The sequence below is a fragment of the Erithacus rubecula genome (genome assembly GCF_903797595.1).
Source record: "Erithacus rubecula genome assembly, chromosome: 22".
Classification (NCBI taxonomy): domain Eukaryota; kingdom Metazoa; phylum Chordata; class Aves; order Passeriformes; family Muscicapidae; genus Erithacus; species Erithacus rubecula.
The window spans coordinates 6,888,603-6,911,297 of NC_136674.1; the positions used below are offsets into that span (position 1 = coordinate 6,888,603).

Consider the following 22,695-nt stretch of genomic DNA (forward strand, 5'->3'; position numbering starts at 1 on the left):
AGCCAAACACCAGCATGGAGCAGCAGATCCAGTCTCTCTCCATGTCTGCACAGGAGCCAGACTTGTGCTGTGAGGCCTGAGGCTGGACTGGAATCTCCAGTAAATAACTCTTAGTAAGAGAAAAAAACTCTATTTCTCCTAGATTTTTTAAGGCACAGGGGAGCCAAGCCTGGTTAGTGCAGTTACCCAGGAGAGCACATGGCTGTGCCCATGACAGCTGTGGGATTCCCACACTGCCCTCCCAAACACTGGGATGGTGTGGGACAACCAGCACTGCACACCCCTGGCAAGTGCCCAGTCCCTCCACTGGGTCCCCATTCAGTGCCACCATCTGTCCTCATGCAGCAGGAGGCAGAGGCACCAGCTCTCAGCCCCCATCCCTGCCTGCCTTCTCCTGGATATTTTTGGAGAACCTCTGCAACTCCTTCCTCACTCAGAGCAGGCAACACCCTGGCTCTGGCTCCTCCATTTGTCTCAGAGCAGTAAACCAGGCCAGGCAGAGTCCCCACAGAGCTGGAGCTGCTCCCAAAGGTGTTTAGAGATGTGTGGCTGTTTCACAGTTCTCAGCTCAGAATGTCCCAGCCTGGCTGGAGGTTGTGTCCTGCCACAGGACTTCCCACTGAGGTGTCTGTAAGCAGCTCATCTTGGTTTGCATTAATGTTATTTTGTTATTTAACAGAATTAACTGGACCAGCACTTCCCACAAGGGTCTGTGCAAGTGGTTGGACAAGGATCATGTTTTGATGAAGTCCTGGCTGGGGTGGGGTGGTCACTTGGAGCAACCAGTTTTGGTCATCCCAGAGCCCTCCCAGTGACAGTGGTGCAGCATCTGGAGAGAGATGGCTCCAGCCCTTTCTTTTGCATAACCACTAAATATTAAACTCAAATTATGAAGCTCAGCCTTTCCCAAATTCTGTAGCTATTCCTACTGCAAACATGGGGCTGAGCACCAGTTCCTGCTAAAACCCAACTGGTTTTTTTTTCAGCCCTCCCTCCCTGAAAGCAGCTCAAATGCCAGAGAATTACAAATAGAAATAATAATAAAAAAACATACATAAACATTAGTGTCACACACACAGAATGACTGCAGGACAGCTGCTCCTACAGGAAGGAAGGATGGAGCCAAATGCTCTCACTACCACACAGATCACACAGGCTGAGGAAGGGACACAGGATTCTACAGCACCCAGGAAAACACAGACATGGAGTTACCTTAAAGATGGATGCAAATATACAGATGTGTTTAAGAGGAATCTGTCCCTGAGAGCAAAACAATGAGACAAAGGAAGAAAGTGATCATGAAGACAATGGCAGCAGGTGAAGGAGCTTGTATTTCTGTGCCTATGCAGAGTGGGATGGGGATGGAACATCAGCCACATTTACCTGAAGGACAGATGAGGACAGGCACTGCTGAAAGCTCCAGGTGACCCTGAGCCATGGCATTGGGCACCTCTGGGCTCTTGTGTCCCTTGTGCAGTGGGGCAGAGCCCCAGGAGCACTGAGCCCCTCCCTGGTCATTCCAGAGGCAATTCCTGTGCCACAGCTGTGAGGATACCCCCCTGCATGGCTCTTCCCACAAAACATGCAGTTCTCTCTTTGGGAGAAGCTGCTTCTGCTTGGATACCTGGGCCAGCCACTTGTTTTACCTCCTTTTCCCCTTGGCTTCCTCCTGCCTAACCTACATGGAAAATAGGGCCCTAAGGGCAGGGACAGCCCTGGTGGTCTCTTTTTGGGAAGACTGGAAACAGAGGAGGCTTTTAAAATACCAACAGATCCCCCACAGAGGAGGTGACAACCACATTTCATCAATAGTATTAGCAGCCATAATGAGAAAGTAAATTTGGTCTGTCAAAACACAGCAATTAATTTGATAGGTAGTAGTTGCAATAAATGAGAGCAATAAAATGTGGTGAAGCCAGTGCTGACTCAATTAGGAGAAATGTGGAGCAGGCAGAAGAAATGCAGCAACACTGCTTCCAGAAATCCAGAACTTAGCTGTGAATGCTGAACTGGGCTTAAAAAATACTCTGGAGCTGGAAAATTAGAAAAGATCAGTTGCTTCTGCAGCCACCATTAACGATGGGTTTGAAGCTGGCCACGGTCTGCAGGGTCTGTGAGACTCCATGATCCCTGTGAGACTCCATGGATCCCTGTGAGACTCCATGGATCCCTGTGAGACTCCATGATCCCTGTGAGACTCCATGGATCCCTGTGAGACTCCATGATCCCTGTGAGACTCCATGATCCCTGTGAGACTCCATGATCACTGTGAGACTCCATGATCCCTGTGAGACTCCATGGATCCCTGTGAGACTCCATGGATCCCTGTGAGACTCCATGATCACTGTGAGACTCCATGGATCCCTGTGAGACTCCATGGATCCCTGTGAGACTCCATGGATCCCTGTGAGACTCCATGGATCCCTGTGAGACTCCATGGATCCCTGTGAGACTCCATGATCCCTGTGAGACTCCATGGATCCCTGTGAGACTCCATGATCCCTGTGAGACTCCATGATCCCTGTGAGACTCCATGGATCCCTGTGAGACTCCATGGATCCCTGTGAGACTCCATGATCCCTGTGAGACTCCATGGATCACTGTGAGACTCCATGATCCCTGTGAGACTCCATGGATCCCTGTGAGACTCCATGATCCCTGTGAGACTCCATGATCCCTGTGAGACTCCATGATCCCTGTGAGACTTCATGGATCCCTGTGAGACTCCATGATCACTGTGAGACTCCATGATCCCTGTGAGACTCCATGGATCACTGTGAGACTCCATGATCCCTGTGAGACTCCATGATCCCTGTGAGACTCCATGGATCACTGTGAGACTCCATGATCACTGTGAGACTCCATGATCCCTGTGAGACTCCATGATCCCTGTGAGACTCCATGATCCCTGTGAGACTCCATGATCACTGCCTGTCCTTGGAGATCCTGCAGAGGCAGGACCCAGAGACACCTGGCCACCGCCAGCTGGCAGGGTGAGGTGACAGCTGGCAGCACTCACACCACCCTAGGTGTGCAAAGCAAGGGCTGCTAAATGGGGCATCTTCATTCTGCTGAGTGTGTCTGCACTGAACATCTGCCTTTTAAACTGCTCACTGCTGATAAACAGAGCAATAAATAACAGCCAGGAGAGGATTTGCTTCTACCAGGTCTAAAGAGTGCTAAAATAACTTTCTCTCTTCCCAGTATTAGCTTAAGAACTGTTTCATATCAGGGGTGTCTTAATGGTGTCCTCCAAAGGCATCAAGGTTACAACAGCAAAGCCCTGCTGCCACCACAGGCATCTGCACAGAGCATTTCCAGGAACAGAGCCCAGCATGCTCTGTAGGTAATGCAGGAGAAATTAAAAAAAGATTCAGCCACATGATTTAGTTTCCTCCTCTCCAAATCCCAAAGAGTGAGCTTGAAGGACAGCTCCATTTTCAGAGTCATCAATTAGGCATCAAATACCAGACAGCTCTGGTACCAGAGCTCAGCTCAGCTGCCAGAGGATTTCCTGCAGAGTACATCCTCAGAAATGGCACAGATGAAAGATGCTTGAAGCAGCAGTGAGAGGGGCTCTGGCAATTTCACATGCAGCCTAATTAAATAAATTGAATGTGAAACTGGAGTATGCTCATTGCTTTCCTTTTTTCCTTCCATAGAAACACAAGTTATTTCCCACCTACAACTAGAAGGAGATGCAATATAATAAGTGTCTAAAGACACTGCCACTGGGGAGAGGAGCTCTGTGGGGGAGAGCCTGGCAATGTGTGGCTCATTTTTCTCTCAGCTCCTCCTGGGCAGCCACATGTCCAGAGCACAGTGGTGGCTGCAGGCACTGCTTCCCTGGCATGTCCCAATTTTGGGGCTCCTTGTCCAGCTACAAGGGTGATGGACATGCAGAAACTCTGCAGAGCCTTGCCACAGCAATATTATCTGCTCCTGCAAGATCCCAAACCCTACAGAAACTCAGACTCACTTGAAACTTATTTTAACATAGCCCTATTCATAACATTGTCACTTTATATGTGCAGCAAGGATGGTTTTTCTAGGGAACAACCAATATGAATTAAGAAGTGAATGAGCTTGGTGTCTACTCTGTTTGCCCCTGAGGAAATAAAACTGTGATCAAGAGATAACTCACTGAACAATGAATATCTCCCACTTAGCCATGGCTCACTTGAAATTAATGCCATTAGATCCAACACATCTATTTACATTTGAAGTTATTTTCATTAGATTCAGTCAGTAAAGTGTTTTCCAAAGTTTGAAATAATAATAATAATCCATATGCCTTAAAAGAAACATCCCTGCTGTAGTGTTTAATACACAACAACATTTGAGACTTTGCAAGTACCTTATTTTAAACAATAGTTTTAGATGGGTTCTCAAAGCTCCAGTTGTGCATGAAGTAATTTAGGATTAAGTCAATTGTTACTGCCAAATATTGGCACTGATGGCATGAGACTGAGAAATTAGGCACAGGGATTAGTGCAGTGGAGAATTGGCACATTCACATTGATTTTGGGTATTTCTATGTGCTGATTTTGGCTATTTCTGGCAGAGGTCCAGCCCAGCAGGGCTGCAGCTCCATCCCTGGCCTGGCATGGTTTTGTAAACCCAGGGTACTACACACTGCAGCACAACAGTGGAAATTACACACTGCTTTAAAAAATGAACCTTTCAGTCTGTACAAGGAGCCTGAAAATGCACAGAATGAGCTGAGACAGGGAAAGATGCTGGGCTTCAATGAACTGAGAAAAATCTGACTAGCAACTTTAAAAAAGAGACAAAAGTAGAGGCTTATAGCTCATCTTGAAGGCCTAAGAATATTTTATAAAGGACAAGACATTGATAATGTGGCTGATCAGAAGTTCCACAGCTACCTGGGATCAAATGAACTTTGTTGGGGTTGTTTGTTTTTTTTTTTCTTTTGAGTAGACACTAAAGCACCCAGCTCCAGGCAGGAACCAGCATCAATGGTCAAGGAGTTTTTCCACCACCAACATCTCAAATGAAGGTAGAAGGGAACAGATCCCTTTTGGACACAGGTTCAGACTGAAATATCAGTTCAAGCAAGGTTTGACAAGAAATTCTGCCTTGCTCCAAGTTACCTGTCTGGGACAGTGGGAAGAATAAAATACATTTTTCTTCAAATTTAGTAAATGTTTCCCCATTTCAGAGCACTGCAGTGGAGTGACCAGGAATGGTAATGAAGATATGGGTAGGAATGTGTGTCCAATTAGCAATAACTAATTTGGAAGGCACTGAGTGAAAAGAAACAAACCTAGAACATTATCATCCTTAATTGAGCTGAGCCCTTAAACCCCCACACACCTGTGAGAGACAGAGAGACTCCTCTAATTGTGTTGTCAATGGTGCAGGGAGACCCAGAGGAGTCTGCTAGGAATGGGACTGGGATTCTGGGGGGAAAAGAATCATTTCAGGACAACACAGCTTTGTGGTTGTCAGCCACAGCCTTATAGATCCTGTAGGATGAGAACTTTATTTATATAAAATAATTGTCCCAGATCAGGTTACTGGTCCAGTTGTTATTTACTGGGCTGATGGCCCAGAATCTCCAAAAGGAATCCCTGACAAAAATGAGGGAGGAAGAGTGAGAACCAAGTAAAGGATAGGAGACTTCTCTCCCCATCCCTGTACACAGCATCATGGTTAAAAACTGTTGATGAATCTGTTAGTCATCAAGATCTCTATTGGCTTTTTAATCCCAGTATAGTAATTTATACCCCACCTCCAAAGTATCCCCTTGCAATGTGTTCCATTATTTCATTAACTGGCAAAAAACTGTGCAGAAAAAATACTGTATGCGTTCTCAAGTGAAAAAGCAATTTCAAAGTGCTCTCTTTTGTCTGACCATGATGTCTCTGCCCAGACTTGGGCCCCAGACCACAGGTCAAATCCCACCATCTCATTTTGAGTTAAAAAACCTGCATAAACTGCTCATTTGGTACCATCTCTTCTGTTCATAGAAAGGAAAGAAGAATTAAACCCTCCAATATATATCCAAACTAGACTTAATTTACTTCAACAATCTCTAATGAATCTCTGATCACAGCATTATAAAATAGTAGGTAAAAAAACAGACTCAAGTTTATCACCTCACATGTGTTTAGGCCAGAGAGAACTGCATCCCTAAGAGAGCTTTTAGGCTGCAGTAGAACATTGTATTTCAATCTGAAAGGACTTGAGGTAGATTTTATCTCCAGTGTTTGATGCAGAAGGGAGTTTTGTCTTTAAATCTTTTAATGCTTTCAAATTATAATCTTTTTAAATTTTAATCTTTAAGTGCTTTAAATCTTTTGCAGATTTGCAAGCTGCTTCCCCCCCACCTTGGCCCTGCCTGTAGGTACCTACATCAGCAGGTTCCCTGGGGCTGACATGGATCTCTCCTCCCTCCTCGTCTGGACCTCGAAGGGATTCCCAAAGGAGCGTTTCCTCAGCATGGCCTTCACCAGGATCTTTGGGGAAGAGAACAGAGACAACAGCAGCACTGACTCCTGGAAACTACTTTAAAGGAGTGACAACAGCTTCTTTAATGATGTAGCTGATATTTTACAGCACTACAGCAAAGGAACCCACAGAGCAGCTGCTGGGGGAGCCAGGCTGCTGCAGTGCTCAGGCACAAGAACTTCCCCAAAATTTCATGTCCCCTCTCCAAACCTCCTCCTCCAGCATTGGCTTCAGCACAGCCCTCTGTGCAGTAATACTGAACAAGTTTAAGCCACAGTGACATGTCTGAAAAGTCCAAACTGTGCTCTGTATTGTGTGCACCAGCTAAACTATATTTAGCTATTTTTCCCCATATTTTGCTGCCCAGTTGTTTTTCTGCATATTTTACTGTTTCTTCACACGCCTAGCTGTTTTTCTGTATATTCCTTAGTTTAAACCAATGTTTATAATAAGTGCACAGAATAAGCCATTTTTAAGTGTTTTTCAACAACTTGTTGAAACCCTTCAAAGCCACTGAAACATAAATTGTGCTAAATTGGAAGAAAATAAGGTAAAAAAACAAAACACCAAGATTAGAAAACCCAAGATAAAGGTGTGTGGTGAAGTTTTAGACAACCACCAATCATTGTACTAGAGAAACTCGTGCAAGGCACGTGAACAGCATAAAAGCACCAATCAAAAAATGCGTAATTGTGTAGACAGGAGTCTTAGAATGTACAATTAGGGCTAAAAAGTAAACAACAAATCAGCTTCTGCATAAACATATCAGTTTGCTGTCCAGAAGTCCTGCTCAGAGGATGTGGTGGATTGCACACATACCACAGCTGGCAGGCTGGGGATGGTCTTGACAGAGTTCTTGACCTCCTCCTCGGTGACCTCCACCACGGAGCAGTGCTCCTCCTCCAGCGGCAGCGGCTCCGCGCCGCCCCTGCTCAGCCAGGGGTGCACCTGCAGGGACACACAGCCTGACAGGGGCCACAGGCCACTCAGCTCCAGATCCCACTGCCACTGATGCTTCTTAACCAGCTGCCTTGGTGTGTTGGGTTGGTGTGGCAGAAATGTGTATTCTATCCTATCTGTTGGGGCTGGGTGGGGCAGTGCCCCTGATCTCCTGGCACATATTATCTGCTAATGGGCCATCTTTAAACCAGCTGGGCAATCATCTTTATCTTTCCACAGCCCATCCTCCCTCCAGGAGATATCAGCTGCTGCTGGCCCATTCAGTCCCACTGTGTGACTGATAAAATTCCATCATCCCACTGGGAGATGCTCCAGCCAGGGGAGGAGCCAAGCCTTTCCCACCCAGACGAAAACTGAGATTTTGGACACCAAGGTACCTTCTTTCCACTGGATTCCAGAGGAAAGCCAGACCTTTGCACATCATCCCTGCACCTTCAGAGGAAGCTGCACCTTCTCCAGGAGCACTGCTCCAGCTGAACCACATCTGCCCCTGCAGGAGGATGCAGCCACCATTGAATGGGACTGCTGCCAACACCCTGACTGACTGACGGGTGTCAGCTTGGATTCTGACTCTGGCAGGGTTTTGGGATTGTTCTTTGTAATACTGCATTTCTATTTTAATTTTCCTAGTAAAGAACTGTTATTCCTAATTTGCCTATCTTTGCCTGAGAGCCCCTTAATTTCAAAATTATAATAATAACTTGAAGGAAGGGGGTTTACATTCTCCATTTCAAAGAGAAGCTTCTGCCCTTATTGGCAGACACCTGTCCTGCAGACCAGGACACTTGGAAAGAAATGGCTGCAGTCTGGCTCAGTGCTGTCACACTGCTGCCACCAGCCAGCATCAGAGCACCCTCTGGATCAAGTTTGGAGCACTTTGTCAATCTGAGTTATCTGCAGCATTTTCATTTTCTGTCTTGCATGCAGCAGAGCAAAGCCCCCTTTTCCCACTGTCTCTCATGGGATGGTTTCTTGGCTGTGACCAGGAGGAAAGTTCTGTCTGAGGGCATGGGCTGAGCACTGAGCCCAGCCTGACACATCCTCTGTCCCAGCCAAGGCAAGTGCCCAGGCACACCAGCCATCAACAGGGCCAGCCCCAGCTCTGCTCTCCTGCCCACAGCCCTACAGTGTGCCTGCAAGAGCTGTCTAGTGAAATCCCATAAATACAGCTCCAAACCTGGCTTGGGTCTCCTGGGCATGCAGGGAAGGGCTGTCATGATTTTTTCCTGAAGCTCAGCCTTTCTACTGTCAGCTTTGGTGGCAATACTGGTGTTGGCCTGGGACAAGGAAAAGCAGAGCTTGCCCTGTAGAGCATGCTGATGGATATCTATGGAAATTCTGAGATCCTCCAGCAGGTCCAAAGCCTTGGTGAAGGGTGACAGGAGGACAGCAAGCCCATGCAAACCCAGAATGAAACCACAACCTGTGAAACATTGTGCTCTGCCAGGCCTGTTCATTATTTCTATTACTAAATATCTCCCAAATAATGGTGATAGAAATAAATGTGCTGCCTTGAGGCCACTGGCCACACAAGGACAGAGGAGGAACACTTCCTAGAACAGTCCCTGGAATGCACATCCAACACTGCCAGCCCAGGCTCTGAAGCTAGCAGCTCCCCTGACAATGTTGATTCTCCCAGGGATTCACTGACATCAGCCAGCTTTTGAGTAATTTTCATTTAAATAAGTAAACAAGAAAGCTTTTGTCAATATTCCCCAAGCAAGAAGCAGTGATGGAGCTGTGGCTGCAAAATGAGAGCTCCCCCTTTCCAAGGGAGGGTGCTAGAGACAGCTCCCAAAACAAACACTGGGAACAGCTCTGCCTCATTAGAAGGTACATAAAAAGGACAAAAAAGAACACAAAATCAGCTGAGACTAAAAACTCTAATACCAAGGCCCAGCTTACCTTTATTTCAGGGACTGTGATCCTTGTTTCTGGGTTTTTGTCCAGCATGCGCAGTATCAGCTCCTTGAGCTCGTCACTGATCTGTGCTCTGAGTTAAAAAACAGCAGCACATGGTTAACCAGGGTTAACCAGTTACCTGCAGTTAACTGGCAGAGAATCTGCCCTGCTCAGGAGATATATTCTCTGCAAACCTGGCTTGAAAAGGAAAGCAGCACAGTCACTGCTACAGGGCTTGGTTCAAATCCTGTTCTGCCCCCCAAGACAACAGTGCACCCTGGAAATGCAGGATGAGGGATCAGCTGAATGTTGAAGACACAGAGGAACTTCCGAGGGGAGATTTGGAACAACAAAGTGTTCCTGAGACTAGAACTGGAGTTGAACTCTGTGAATCAAGAAGGACACAGCTTGATTTGCTGAACCATCATCATGAGCTGGATGTCTGCTGGATAAAACATCTGACATTTAAGTTCCCAGCAAAGCTTCCAGGTTGTGTTATTTAAATTGCTTCCAGAATACTGATTGCAGGCAGCTTGTAACTCAGCATTCCCTACCTGCAAAGCTCAGCCTTGGGGTAACAAAAAGGAGGGAATAAACAAATGCAAATAAGAGAAATAGCTCTGAATTTTTAACACTATTTCCAAGACCTAACTATGAGAGCACCTGAATCCACTCTATTGACGTGGAGCCCTTGGTCCTGCAGCCCAAAGGCTGCAATGACTCCTGTGGTTAATGATGCAGGAGATGCCTTTAAAATGCACTAGATCTGAATGATCAAAGTGCTACTGCAGTAAAATGCCAGCATGTGACTGAATTGTATTAGGCAGTTTAAAGTCAGTGCCACAAATGACTCTTGAAGAACTGTGTTTCTTTGTGGAGATGGAACTCAGCAGAAAATGTCACTCCCCAGGAAGGTTGGATTTGAGACTGAAAACAATAGTGAGCACCAGGTGCTGTGCCAACCTCCTCTGCAACCCCCTCCTCAAGCAGAGAAGGGAATAAACTATCACAAACCAAAATGAAAACCACATCACAGCAAGGGATATTTCAGTCTGATGAAAACAGAGCTGCTGTTTAATAATTCATGAATATTTTATTTGGACTTTGGCTATGAGATCTTTACAAACAACCATAAGGAATTGCTGCTCGTTCAGAGGTAAAAAGAGGGCTCAGTTTGAAGTCTAAACACTTAAAAGTTGCATCCAGGGTCTGCTGTACACAGGCAATAGAGCCCAGACAAGGGGAACAACAGGATGAGTCCTGAGAGACTCAGGTGAGGTGACAGTTTCACTTGGAATGGAAAGAAGAGTGCTGCTCTTGAGATGAGCTCCAGAGGAACAGCCATTGGCAGTGACTGTGCATTTAGCACAAACAGATTCCTCCAGACACCACACTGAGGCAGGTGAGATGGCATTAAAAAAATACTTTAAATCAGTTCTGTGCCAAAGTGTCAACAGCTTTACTTAAAATACAATAAATAGAATATAAAATCACTTAATGTTTCTGGCACAAGACTGATTTCTGTGCAACACAGGATTAAAGTCATAGGGAAAAGCCCCACAAACAGGATCACAGTGTTAGGTGGGTTATGGCCAGGTCACAGGTCACATCACCCTGCCTCTGGTTTCCCTTCTCTCCAGTCTGCAGCACAGTGTGAACACTGTGCCTTTTGGCATTTTTCATTTGGAAAGCCTGTGCTGTCTGGGATTTCTCACAGCCATAGTCCTGTAGGAGCTGTCAGGAAAGTGCCAAGCACAGAGCTCAGCATCATTTGGGAGGGCTGCCAGCACACAGATCACCTTACAGGGTGCCTGCAGGTCAGGGAACATTGTCCTGGGCTCCACCAGCAGGGACCAGGCAGAGCTTCTGCTGACACGTTTGGAGAAACTTCAGCTTGCTTTTAGCCATGCCAGGATCCTCAGGGTGAGCTAAACCCATTTGCCTCGTGTCATGCCAAGGACTCAGTGACATGAATGAGAACTCCAGTGCCATAAATATTTATCCTGATGTCTCTAAGGGAAGGGACAGGATAGTGACACTGGTACAGTCAGATCCCTCTGTCCTGAAGGTTGTCAGGAAACAGGCAGTGAGTTTCCATGGGCTGTCTGCAAACAGGAATGTGTCTTTTGTAGCCATGGTGAAATAAATTGAAACCAAAATACTCCTCACTATAGAGAGGTGCTAATTCTGTGGGAGGTCAGGGTGGATCCACTCCAGTGAATTCCATGTCTCTGTTGCTGCCTCTAAGAAATAGATGTGGTTTGGACAGCTGTCAACACCTAGTAACCCTCAGCTCCTCCAACATCAGCAGGGGTGCAGCTTTTTTTAGACTGGGAGAACAGGTCACTGAGGAATCCACATAAATCATGCAGCCCAATTATTGCTGAAGGAAATGCCTGAATGAAGGAAGGGATCTCAGCACAACCCAGTTAGCCCATTAAATGTTAATAACTTACTGCAGAGGCAGATGGGAACAGTCACTTGTGTGCTGACTGCTAACCCAAATAAATACATGGTGGCTGAGGGAGGGGTGGGAGTTCTGCCAGCCCTGAGCAAGGGAGAAAACTGCCAGGGGAACATAAACAGGTTTGGGGTTTTTTGGCTCCTGTGCTGTAGAGACAAAATCCTGTTCCAGCTGCAGGTGGGGACACAGCAGTGGAGCATGAGCAGCCTTTGTGCTCCTAAAGCCTCAAATCCAGTCACCTGGTCCTGCCAGAGCTGCTCCTGTGTGGGGCTGACCCCAGGTCCTGGCAGCTCCAGAGTCCTGTGGCTCCAGCTGGGCAGAGGTGGCCCAGCTGTCTGCAGTGGCTGTGTCTCCTCATCACTGCAGGGGTAATTAATGCAGTGCAGGTCATTAACCAGGGCTCAGTCAGCCTCTAAAAGAGGCTGAGTATTCGACTGTGGAATCAAGGAAGTCTGGGACTGCCAAGCTAGGGGCCCAGCCCTGTAATGTAATTCAGGGAGCATCTCACAAAAAAGTCTTGCCTTGCCACAGATGTTGGATATGAGAGGAATGTTGGATTTGTCTTTACAAACAAGCTGTGGGTCTGCTGGTAGATAAAACCAGCACTTAGAGAAAAAAGAAACAATGGGATGGATTCCACTGATTGATGAATGGGAAAATATATTGGCCTTTACAAACAAACTGTAGGTTTGCTGATAAATGAAATTGGATATTGGAAGATGAAAGAAGCAATGGGGGAAAACTATGAATTCTATAAGAATTAAATATTGAAAGGAAGGGTTGTACATTAGAGGGGAACCTGAGGTATCAGATGTTCTGGGCAGTCTGTGCCTCTCAAGTACCTCAGCCAGTGGGGAAAGAGGGAAATGCAGTTGGGAAATTGGGATAAAAGGAGGCTGTATCCTCCAAACATTTGGGAGATTCCAGGGGAATGCCCCATGGCCTCTCCCTTTATTCAAATAAAGAAAAAAGGATTCCTCTGTCTCCTTTTTGGACATAAACCTCTGGTGTTTGTGGATTAATTTTCCTGACAGATACATGTACATACCACAAGCTGCCTGACAACATCCCTCCCTCCTCTCTAATACCACATGTGCCTCTCATTAGAGTTTTAATCTGTGGTTGCTCCAAATCAAGTTGTTTTACCTATAAATTTTATTAGACTGAGCAATTAGGTCAAGAATTCTTTGCTTGACAACAGTGTGGATTTGGGAAGGAAAACAAAGAATCCAGCTCTGGCTACTTCATCTGTCAGGAGCCAGGTGAAATGAATTCTTCACCAACAGAAAGTCAAGAAGACCAAGATTGAGGTTGATCACCCTATTGCTTTTGAAAATGAATACATTAAATCATTCTGGTGGCTGCTGCATGGGGAGAAAGAAAACCCAACCAAACCATGCACCCAGCATCTCCAGAGTCAAGTAGGTGGGGCAGGACTTCCTAGATCCTGGAATCCCTTCACTTGCAGAGAGCCATTTCCTTCAGTCCCTGTCTGCACAAGGACAGAGGCAGAGCAGAAGCATTTTTAACACCCCAGGAACATCACCAGCACAAAAGCCACGTGAAGGACCCAGGAGAACACAGAGCACCTCACCCACTCGTGTCCATCCCTCCCTGGTGACCCACTGTGCCACAGAATAATGCTGAAAACTGAACTTTATTTTACAGCAGCAGAGTAAAGTTTACTCACTCTTCTGGGAACTCCACAGGCTTGGTCTTGATCCTGTTATGAAGACCTAGAATATATTCATCTATAAAAGGGCACTGTAAAACAAACAAGAGATTTTCCAGTTGTCCAAGATCCTGGCATCACTCAGGCATTTGTCATTCATGTAACACCAACCTCTGCCCTCCCTAGATCTTACACAGAGATGGAAATAAATTAAATCTCCCCACACACAATAAATCCATTCATTCCTTACCAAAAAATAAATTCATATAAGCAGCAGAGGCATCTAGGGAATACACAACTGGACTGGAATACCCTCCTTCATCCAGCCTATGAGCTTTGACCTTCCCTGGCCACTTCTTACCCAGAGCTGGATGCCTGGCTCATTTCTAAATGCAGGCAATGTGGAAAAACCCCCCACAAAGTGCTGCTGGTGCTGCTCTGGGTTTGTAGCACAAACAATGGCTCCACATTCAGGCCCAGTGCTGGAAATGATCCTTTCCACAGATCACAGCTTCAGCCCCTGCTGAACTGCAGGGGGATTTTTAAGCTTACAGAAGGTAGGTCTTTGTCTTTAATATTTGCCTTTATTTGGAAAGGAATGAGTCAAAATGCAGGCAGACAGTGCAGAGCAGGGCTCCAGCAGCTGAAAGGCAGCTTACCTTCCCATAAACAAAGCAGTACAGGGTGATTCCCATGGCCCACACATCCAGTGCCTGAAAGAGAGTGGGGACAGAGAGTAAAGGAGAGGCAACACAGATCATCTGAGTAAGCTGGATTTTCCCACCAGTTCAGAAAACACTATTTGTATGGATTTAACATTTTCTGTGTCACTTTGAAGCTGGGCTCCTAAGGGCAGCTCTTGCTCACCTGAGGAATGAGGGCTGTGCTGGGCCAGGCACTGCTCCCTTGCCCCACTGTGACCAGCAGGGAGCCCCTTCTTACAGGAAATTACATCAGTCAAAGGTTTTCCAGACAACAAAAAATCCCTATCAGATCCTATCCCTATGTCTGCATCAGTGTCTCACTTCCAGGGAATCACCCTGGTGCTCAGCAGCCCCCTGTGCCTCTCGATTATTTTGGAAGGAAACCAAAGACTTTGTCCTTTCCCTTTGGGCAGGGAGAGGGCTCTAGCATGGCTTCTGTCTAGGCAGGCATCTACAGCAAAGTGTCTGCCCACTGCACAGAGCAACTAATGTGAGCTCTGCCTGGACTGGAGAGAATTAGAACCTCAGTTTTACTAAATGGCAGCCCTGATTTGTGCCCCAGCCAGGATGCAGGTGTGGCCCTGCAGACACCTACCTTCCCACTGAAACTCTTGCCAGTCTGTGAGATGGCCTCTGGTGCCATGAAGGCTGGTGTCCCTGCTGTGCTGGAAAGCTGGGCATCATTCCCTTCAAACTGATTGCTGACACCAAAATCAGCAATTTTGACGTGGCCATCATCTCCTAAGAGCAAGTTGGAAGGTTTGATGTCCCGGTGGATGATCTTCTGGTAGTGCACTGGAAAACACCCAAAAAAGGGAGCATGGTCAGCCAAAACACCCAGGAGAAACCTTTCCAGGAGGGTGAAAATATAGGTGTAAACTCAGAAACCACACCCCAGCTGCTGCTGGAGATGGGATAGAATGGAGCAGGGCCATTTCCTACAGCCATTCCTTTTTGGTACCTTGCTGGGACACAATTCTCAGAAGTACATCCAGGAATTATGCAAAGAAAAGACACAAACCAAAGGAAAGCTCAACCATTCGGAATAAGCAATGCTGCTGGAGAAGGAAAACAGGATTTGAGAATCCTGCAGATCTGCTTGGCCTCATTAGACCAGCTGCTGGGTTGGGCCACCCACTGTATTAAAGGTTTATGGGACCCAAATAAACATGTTCACTTTTAGTTTATTTATTTTGAAACTGCAATGATATAAAGCTTATCAAAAGGGGCAGAACCACAGGTAGAATGAACCAGGTGACAAGCAGCTGAGTGCCAAGTTCAGCCAACAGCTCAGAAATCTGTGAGCATTTCCAGCTCCAAAGATGGAATAGTGGAGCTCCAAGCTTGGGGCAAGCACCAGTACCCCAAAGAGGCATTCTGTATTTATCCAAGCTTCTTGAAGGAGCCCACAAATAGAGAAACAACCTCAACTTGCTTTGCATCACCCCAAACCCCACCCTGGCACCAAGCTCCAGCCATCCCACCACTCCTGCAGCAGAGCTGTGGCCAAACCTGGCCCTTCCTTCCTCCAGGCTCCAGCAGAGATTTCAGCTCTGTCCCAGCTCCACGAGACCAACCATGGGCACCAGCTGAAGTTCCTGTACATCAAACACCAAACAAACCCTTGCAAAGAGCTTGGAGGCTGAGGTGCACTGAGAACAACACCAGAAACCACCTCTCCTGTGCAATATTGCAGTTGAAGGACATTTCCAGGCCACTGAGTGAAGCAGGGAGTTGTAGGAAAGTGGCTGATTTCTCGAGAACTCAGAGAACTTGAAAAATAAAATAAATACCAACTTTCAGAACATGAAATGACCCCAAAAGCAGAACTGTAAAAACTCAGGAGGCTTCACTGAAGGAGGAGAAGGAAATCCTCTAATCCTGCCCTCCCCAGAGGAGCAGGACCCCCTGGCCTCTGTCCTCCCCTGGCTCCAACCACTGTTCTCACATTTCCTTCTTGCAAACAGAGACTGTTTGTTTTTATACCTCCCCAAGAGCACTTTTCATATCTCCTGGGAAATACACACTGGGTGGAGGAAAATGCTGCTCCAATCCTTTCCTGCTTTACAAAGCTTTCCAACACACTGCCACAAAGGCAGCCTGCCCCCTGGAGCATCCCAGATTGTGCTTTAGGACCAAGAACAAACTTCATTGAACTTTCTGCTCTTTTCTAGCCAACTTTCCAGCAGGTCACACTTGGGGAGGGGAAGTCACATTTACAGATATTTTTTCTGCAAGGCCCTCAGTTTGAAGCACTGTTGGGGGATGCTGTTCTTGGCACATTAAGAGCTGGTCTTGAGATCCAGCAGACAAAAACTTGCTGGAGAGCACCAGGAACTTACATCTCCTTCCAGATGTGCAGCAACTGCATGGGCAGGCTGTGATGGGAGGCAGTTAATGCTGTAACATCCTGCCTAGACAGGATAAACACCCAAACCCTGCAACAACAGTAATTAGGAGGAGACATCTGCTCAGCAGCAGAGCTGGTGCCAAGTTGACATTTCATTATGGTAATATAGGGAGAGCAAATAAGAGTGAGGGGGGGAGTGAAGTTTTCCTTCAGGAGATGATGAGCTGCCTTTCAGGCAGGTGTCTGCTGTCATGCCTGATACCACAGAGCTAAGATTCCCTCTAAAAAACCCCCAAAACAAATATGGACATATAAGTACAACCCTGGAGCCTGGGCTGTGAAAATTAAGGCAAGCAAGTACTTCAGGCTTTTTATTATTTCTTCCTTATAGGAAAGAAAAAAAAAGCCCCACAAATAAAATAAAACCACAAACCATTTTCTCTATCATTTAACTGTGTATTTTGTAAAATGCATTCCCTGTCTCTGCACCATCTAATGAAAGCTGAGGAACACTATGGGCAGTTTTCCAGCTGCCATGTGTTTCCTCTGTGCCCTTCTCTGCTGGTCCCCAGCAGGTCTGGACACTGCTGGGCACAGAAACAAAGAGCAAAGAAATTAGAAACACATCCTTTGCAAAAATCAAAGCCACCAAACAATGGCTCATTTGGCTAATGAATATTTGAGTTTCCAGGTGAGAGCATTCACATGGCTGGGGACTGTGACAGTTTGACCCTGGGAGCTCAGAGGAGAGACTCAGCACAAGTGCCTGCAGGGCTGAGGAGCCTCTGCAATGCCACATCCCAGGAGCTTCTGAACTGCCATCCATTTAAAATAATATCAGACTGGGATGGGAAAGGGGCAGATGCAGAGGGGAGGTGACTGGGCAGGTCTGGAGCAGTGTCCCACCCACACCGTGCTGTGTGGCATAATCAAAGTCTCCTCCAGCTGGCTGAAAGGATTTCTGCTCTCTGCAAATCCCCTTCCCTTGCCAGCCTCATGCAGAGGCAATAGCTATGAGGAGAGGACAGGGGACTGAGCACCAGCTGGTGTAAATGAACATCACAGCCATTAAAACTTAAAGAGCAAGTGCTCACTTCTGTAAAGAAAAAAAATTGGTGTGGAGCTGCTAACCTGATGAAGTAAAAACTGAAATCCCTGTTCTGCTCTGAAGGAACATAAAGTTCCAGCCAGCCAGTTGCTGTGGGCATCCTCCCCTGCACAGCTTTCCAAAATTGGCTTTGGGCTTCAAAATGCACAGGCTTATCCTCTGCTGTGCTGTGCCTCACCACTGGTACAGCTCAGCACAATGCAGAGTGAAATACTCCCCCAGAATCATCCCCAAATCTGCCTGTAGGCAACAGACAGAAGCTGGTTGGTCTGGGAGCTGCAGGAAGGAAGCAGGACTGCTCACCTGCAGAATACCAACACAACTAAGCTTGGAGAAACCTCCCAACCCACCAGCTTCTGCTGCCAGCCCAGATCTCCTGCAGACACACATTGCAGGGAGAAAGGCAGGGACCAGTGAATTGAGCAGGACTGGGCAAAGGCTGCCTGGCTGTGCCTGCAGGGACACATGTCACTGCCAAAGGAGCCCAGGGACTGGGCTGGCTTGGAGGAAAGGTGCTGATTAAACCAGCATGATCTGCATTTCCTGCTCTGCACACAGAGGAAATGATGGTGTTATCCCTGCAGAACTCCAGGGGGAGAGCTAAGCATCCTGGAAATAACAGCCCAGCACTGCTGACACCTTCCAGGCTGATAATGACTGTGCAGAAGGGACAAGGAGCACAGAACCCACCCCAAGGGGAGCAGGGCACAGCACAGTCAGTCTAACACAATCACCAGCATAAATTAACCCTCATTTCACCATCCTGAAGCACTTGGGAGCAAGCTTCATCCTCTATAGATTTAAGAGCAGCAGGGAGGAAAGGCACTAACATTAGGATTAATTCACTAGAAGCCAAGACCAGAGGTCCCAGAAACAAAACACTTGTCCTGTCCTTGGAATTAAGGACACATTGGGACACAAAGAGGAGCAGGGCTGCATCAGGCCCAGCAGAGAAGGAAAAGCACTTTCAGCATGTAAATAAAACCCCCAAATGTGCTTTAAACAAACACAACCAAAATAATTATCTGTATTGCTGCAATGCAATGTGCTCCATGAAGGTCTGGGGATTATTCTTCTTTTAGACCAACTCATGACCTCCCCTTAGTTCCCTTCATGGGCAAATTGGACCCCTAAGCTTAACTTATGCCTTTGAGAGAACTTCCAGCCACTCTGTGTCCTGCTCAGAGAGCAAAGCTCTGTGTTTTTTGCTTGCTAAAGTGCAGAGAGATTCACAAAGCAGGCAGAGACTGCCCTCAGACCCAGCCCAGCCACAGGGACCTGTCTGCTGGATGCAGGAAGCCTTGGGAAGGACCATCCATCCCACTGGTGCTGCCTTCAGGTCATGCACAAAGCCACACCAACAGCTGGAAAACACTCAACACTCATTCCCATGCAAATCACTCTCCTGCACCCCTCCCCAGGTTAAAATCATGCTGAGCTGCCCAAGCAGAGCACTTGGCATGTTGGCAAACTGACAACATGGCTCCACATGCTGCTTTCACCTGGAAAGGGTTTTGCTCTTAAAGCAGGGGTGAGCAGCTCACAGAATGACTCCCCTGGGCTCCAAAACACCCTGCACTTGCTGTGCTGGCAGACCTGGTGCAGGGCATGGTATTTCTTGATAATGAAAATGAAACCACCTAAGATATCACAGAGCCCTTAGGACAAAGTCTGATTATGCAGTGCTCTGTTAAATTTGGTTTTATTAGACTCATTCTTCATTTCAGTGGAAAGGTAACATTATTCAGGACTATTTGCATCTGGATAACAATCCCATGGATTCCTACAGCATCATCCAGGAAAAGACCTCAAAAGTGTTAGAAATATTTATTTGTTAATCTTCACAGCCACCCCATGAACAAAGCAGGCAGGGCAGGGCAGTGCCTTTGTGCTGCATTTTATCACAACTTGTGTTAGAAAACCTGACCAGAGATATCTGAAGTTGGACCTAGTCATGACCTAGAGCTCCAGGGTGCTCAGAAACAAGGAAATGATGCCTAAAAGTCTGGTCTGTCTCCTGAACTAGGAGCACTGCTGGCTAAGAGCAGCCTGCTGAAGGCTGATGCTGTGGAGATACAACCTCAAAGGAGGATTCAGAGCTCTCAGGGCTGAGCAATCCTTGGGAAAGGACCATCCTTCCTCTGCCCCTCTTGATTTCAGACAGAGCTCTAGCAGGCATGCTGCACCTATTGCAGCTGGCAAAAACCTGCACTTGGGTGTTCATGTGAAAAAACTGCCTGAATTATAAGGTCTTCCTGAAAATCTGGCTTTTTAGGGCTTTTGTTTGCAGTGAGTTTGAATGGAGTTGGTAATAGCAGTCAGCTGTGGTCCAGTAGATGGGGCTGGAGAAAAGGTGGATTTTGGGGAAGTTCTCTGCTGCTGGGCCAGCTGGTTCCTATCTGTACACTCCTGTTTGGGTCTCCACAGTTCTGCCATTGCCTCCTTGCTCCTTAGCAAGGCCCTGCTGAGCACATCATTCCTTTCTGCTGCCCTTGGTGGGACAAAACAGCCATTCCACAAACACTCCTCATTCCAGATCCCACAGGCTATTCCAGGACTAAGCAGCCTTTCCCTTTCACTCAGAGGTAAATGGAATTGTCTGCTCACAGATCCACTAACAGGGAGTGAAGACCCAGAGAGAGCACAGATAGATGTGGTAGAAAGAGATCTTGTTCCTCAGTCCTTTTAGAAAAGGTGATTTTCACTGCATTTCCCCCTGAAAACCTTGGAGATCCAGCAGGTGAACACAAACTTGCTAAAAGCTCATTTAAAAATTATAGATATAAAACTTTGCAATGCACTGATACAACCTGCTATTTACTGAGGCCAGTGCTGAATTCTGCTTGATTAAAACCAGAATCCCATTCCCATTCAAGGACAAAAGCAATCCATATGGTGCTACTGCAGAGTCTGCTTAGTATTACTCTCACATTGCCCCTGTAGCAAAGAAATGATTTAACACCCTAGCAAGGAAACTGCAGCAGCACCATGCAGAGCTCAGAACAGATGGCTGCTGGTGCACAGTGCCCTGCTGGGGAAGGGCTGGAGGGCAGGGGGTGTGGGCTGTGCAAGGGGAACACCCCATGCCCTGCTCAGCCCACTGCAGGGGCAGGACCCAGCTGTGCTGCTCTCAGCTCTTGTGCTGGGTTGGTGTGGCAGAAATGTGTATTCTGTCACCATCTGTTGGGGCTGGGTGGGGCAGTGACCCTGATCTCATGGCACATATTATCTGCTAATGGGCCATCTTTAAATCAGCTGGGCAATCATCTTTACCTTTCCACAGCCCATCCTCCCTCCAGGAGATATCATCTGCTGCTGGCCCATTCAGTCCCACTGTGTGACTGATAAAATTCCATCATCCCACTGGGAGATGCTCCAGCCAGGGGAGCAGCCAAGCCTTTCCTACCCAGACAAAAACTGAGATTTTAGACACGAAGGCACCTTCTTTCCACTGGATTCCAGAGGAAAGCCAGACCTTTCCACATCATCCCTGCACCTTCAGAGGAAACTGCACCTTCTGCAGGAGCACTGCTCCAGCTGAACCACATCTGCCCCTGCAGGAGGATGCAGCCACCATGGAATGGGACTGTGCCACCACCCTGACTGACTGACGGGTGTCAGCTTGGATTCTGACTCTGGCAGGGTTTGGGATTGTTCTTTGTAATACTGCATTTCTATTTTAATTTTCCTAGCAAAGAACTGTTATTCCTAATTTGCCTATCTTTGCCTGAGAGCCCCTTAATTTCAAAATTATAATAATAATTTGGAGGAAGGGGATTTACATTCTCCATTTCAAAGAGAAGCTTCTGCCCTTATTGGCAGACACCTGTCCTTCAAACCAGGACAGCTCTCTCCACTGTTCTGCTGCTCTCATTAAGCCTTTGCCACTTGGATAAGTTGCTCAAGCCCAATTTTTGCACCCTCAGCACTACCCAGCCCTCTGGAACAGCTCAGCTTCCCTCTGTGCTCTATCTTCAGCTGAGCTCCTGGCAGAAGCTGTGGTGTGGGTACTGCCAGCAGGAAGCAGCAGGGAAGAGAGACAGGTAACCCTGTCAAAGGCTGTCCTGCAGCTGTGCTCCTGCCCATGAGCACAGCCTTGTCAGCAGCACAGAGCTCCCTGCCATGGCCACACTCACACCAGTGGTGCAGGGCAGCAGGGCACAGCAGGCAGCAGGGACTGCCAAAACAACTGCACAGCCTGTGCCAGGGGCTGCTTCAACCCTGAGCACTCACAGAACTGCATCAAACACCAAAAATCAAACCTGATCTTAACAGGCTCCAGCACATCTCTCTGATCTTCTCCATCAGATAATTACTCTCACTCTTATAAAGACTGCTTATTGATCTGTATCAGCAACACTTGCAGCTCATGAAAGGGTTTTTTGTTTGGTTTTTATCAGCTAAGGAGAACTTGTCTGCACGTGATAAAACACAAGCCAGCCTCTTTCCTCTTGATGGTGTCATTTATAACACCCAGAACCTTGCAGCTGTAGCTGTCACCTCAACATGCCCTGTTTGAGGAGCTCCAAACTTATACAGGCAAGAGGAGGAGCAGAGGCAGATCCCCATTTCCCACATGGGAGCAAGCAGCTTGCTGGGAATCACAGCAGAGCATGCAGCAGCTCCACACAGACTCACATCCCAGCTCTGCTGACCCACACCAAGCTGAGGAACTCACCTCTGCCAAGAGCCAAGCCTGACCAAACCCCCCACACCACTGATGCTTTAGTGCACCCACCCTGGACTTACCCTGCACCAGATATTCTGCAGAAGACACAAGCCTGTGTTGGCTCATTTGCTTAAATTTCTTTTTAAGATAATGGAAATTATATATTGATAACCAAGCAGATTAAGTGTTATCTCAGAAAAGCCAGCTTTGAAAAGCCTTTGTCAAGGCTCCAGGCTCAGCATGGGTCACTGCAGCTCTCACTGCAGAGCTGCTGCTGGAAAGGTAATTTCCCAATGGCTTTGGCTGCATGTCATTACCCTCCCTGCAACCCCACAGCTCAGAGACAAACCTTCCTCTGCAGAGGGGAGACCAAACCTGCCCCTGCCTCAGCC

General features: G+C 47.2%; 1 protein-coding gene across 7 annotated transcripts in view; it reads right to left on the reverse strand.

The window, feature by feature from the left end:
- Positions 1-22,695, reverse strand: part of CAMKK1 (calcium/calmodulin dependent protein kinase kinase 1) — a gene marked incomplete at its 3' end in the record, with an annotated part of 95,924 nt that overhangs the window by 6,063 nt on the left and 67,166 nt on the right. For 3 of the 7 annotated variants that reach the window (XM_079325431.1, XM_079325430.1, XM_079325432.1), the window contains exons 10-16: positions 14,772-14,971; positions 14,132-14,185; positions 13,491-13,564; positions 9,340-9,427; positions 7,294-7,422; positions 6,379-6,482; positions 1,213-1,260 (exon numbers count right to left, since the gene is read on the reverse strand). In XM_079325431.1, the coding sequence (XP_079181557.1) occupies positions 1,213-1,260; positions 6,379-6,482; positions 7,294-7,422; positions 9,340-9,427; positions 13,491-13,564; positions 14,132-14,185; positions 14,772-14,971 (697 nt within the window). Of the gene's footprint in view, positions 1-1,212; positions 1,261-6,374; positions 6,483-7,293; positions 7,423-9,339; positions 9,428-13,490; positions 13,565-14,131; positions 14,186-14,771; positions 14,972-22,695 lie in introns of those variants that run through there. The other 4 variants (XM_079325434.1, XM_079325435.1, XM_079325433.1 and 1 more) reach the window with 2 other exon arrangements.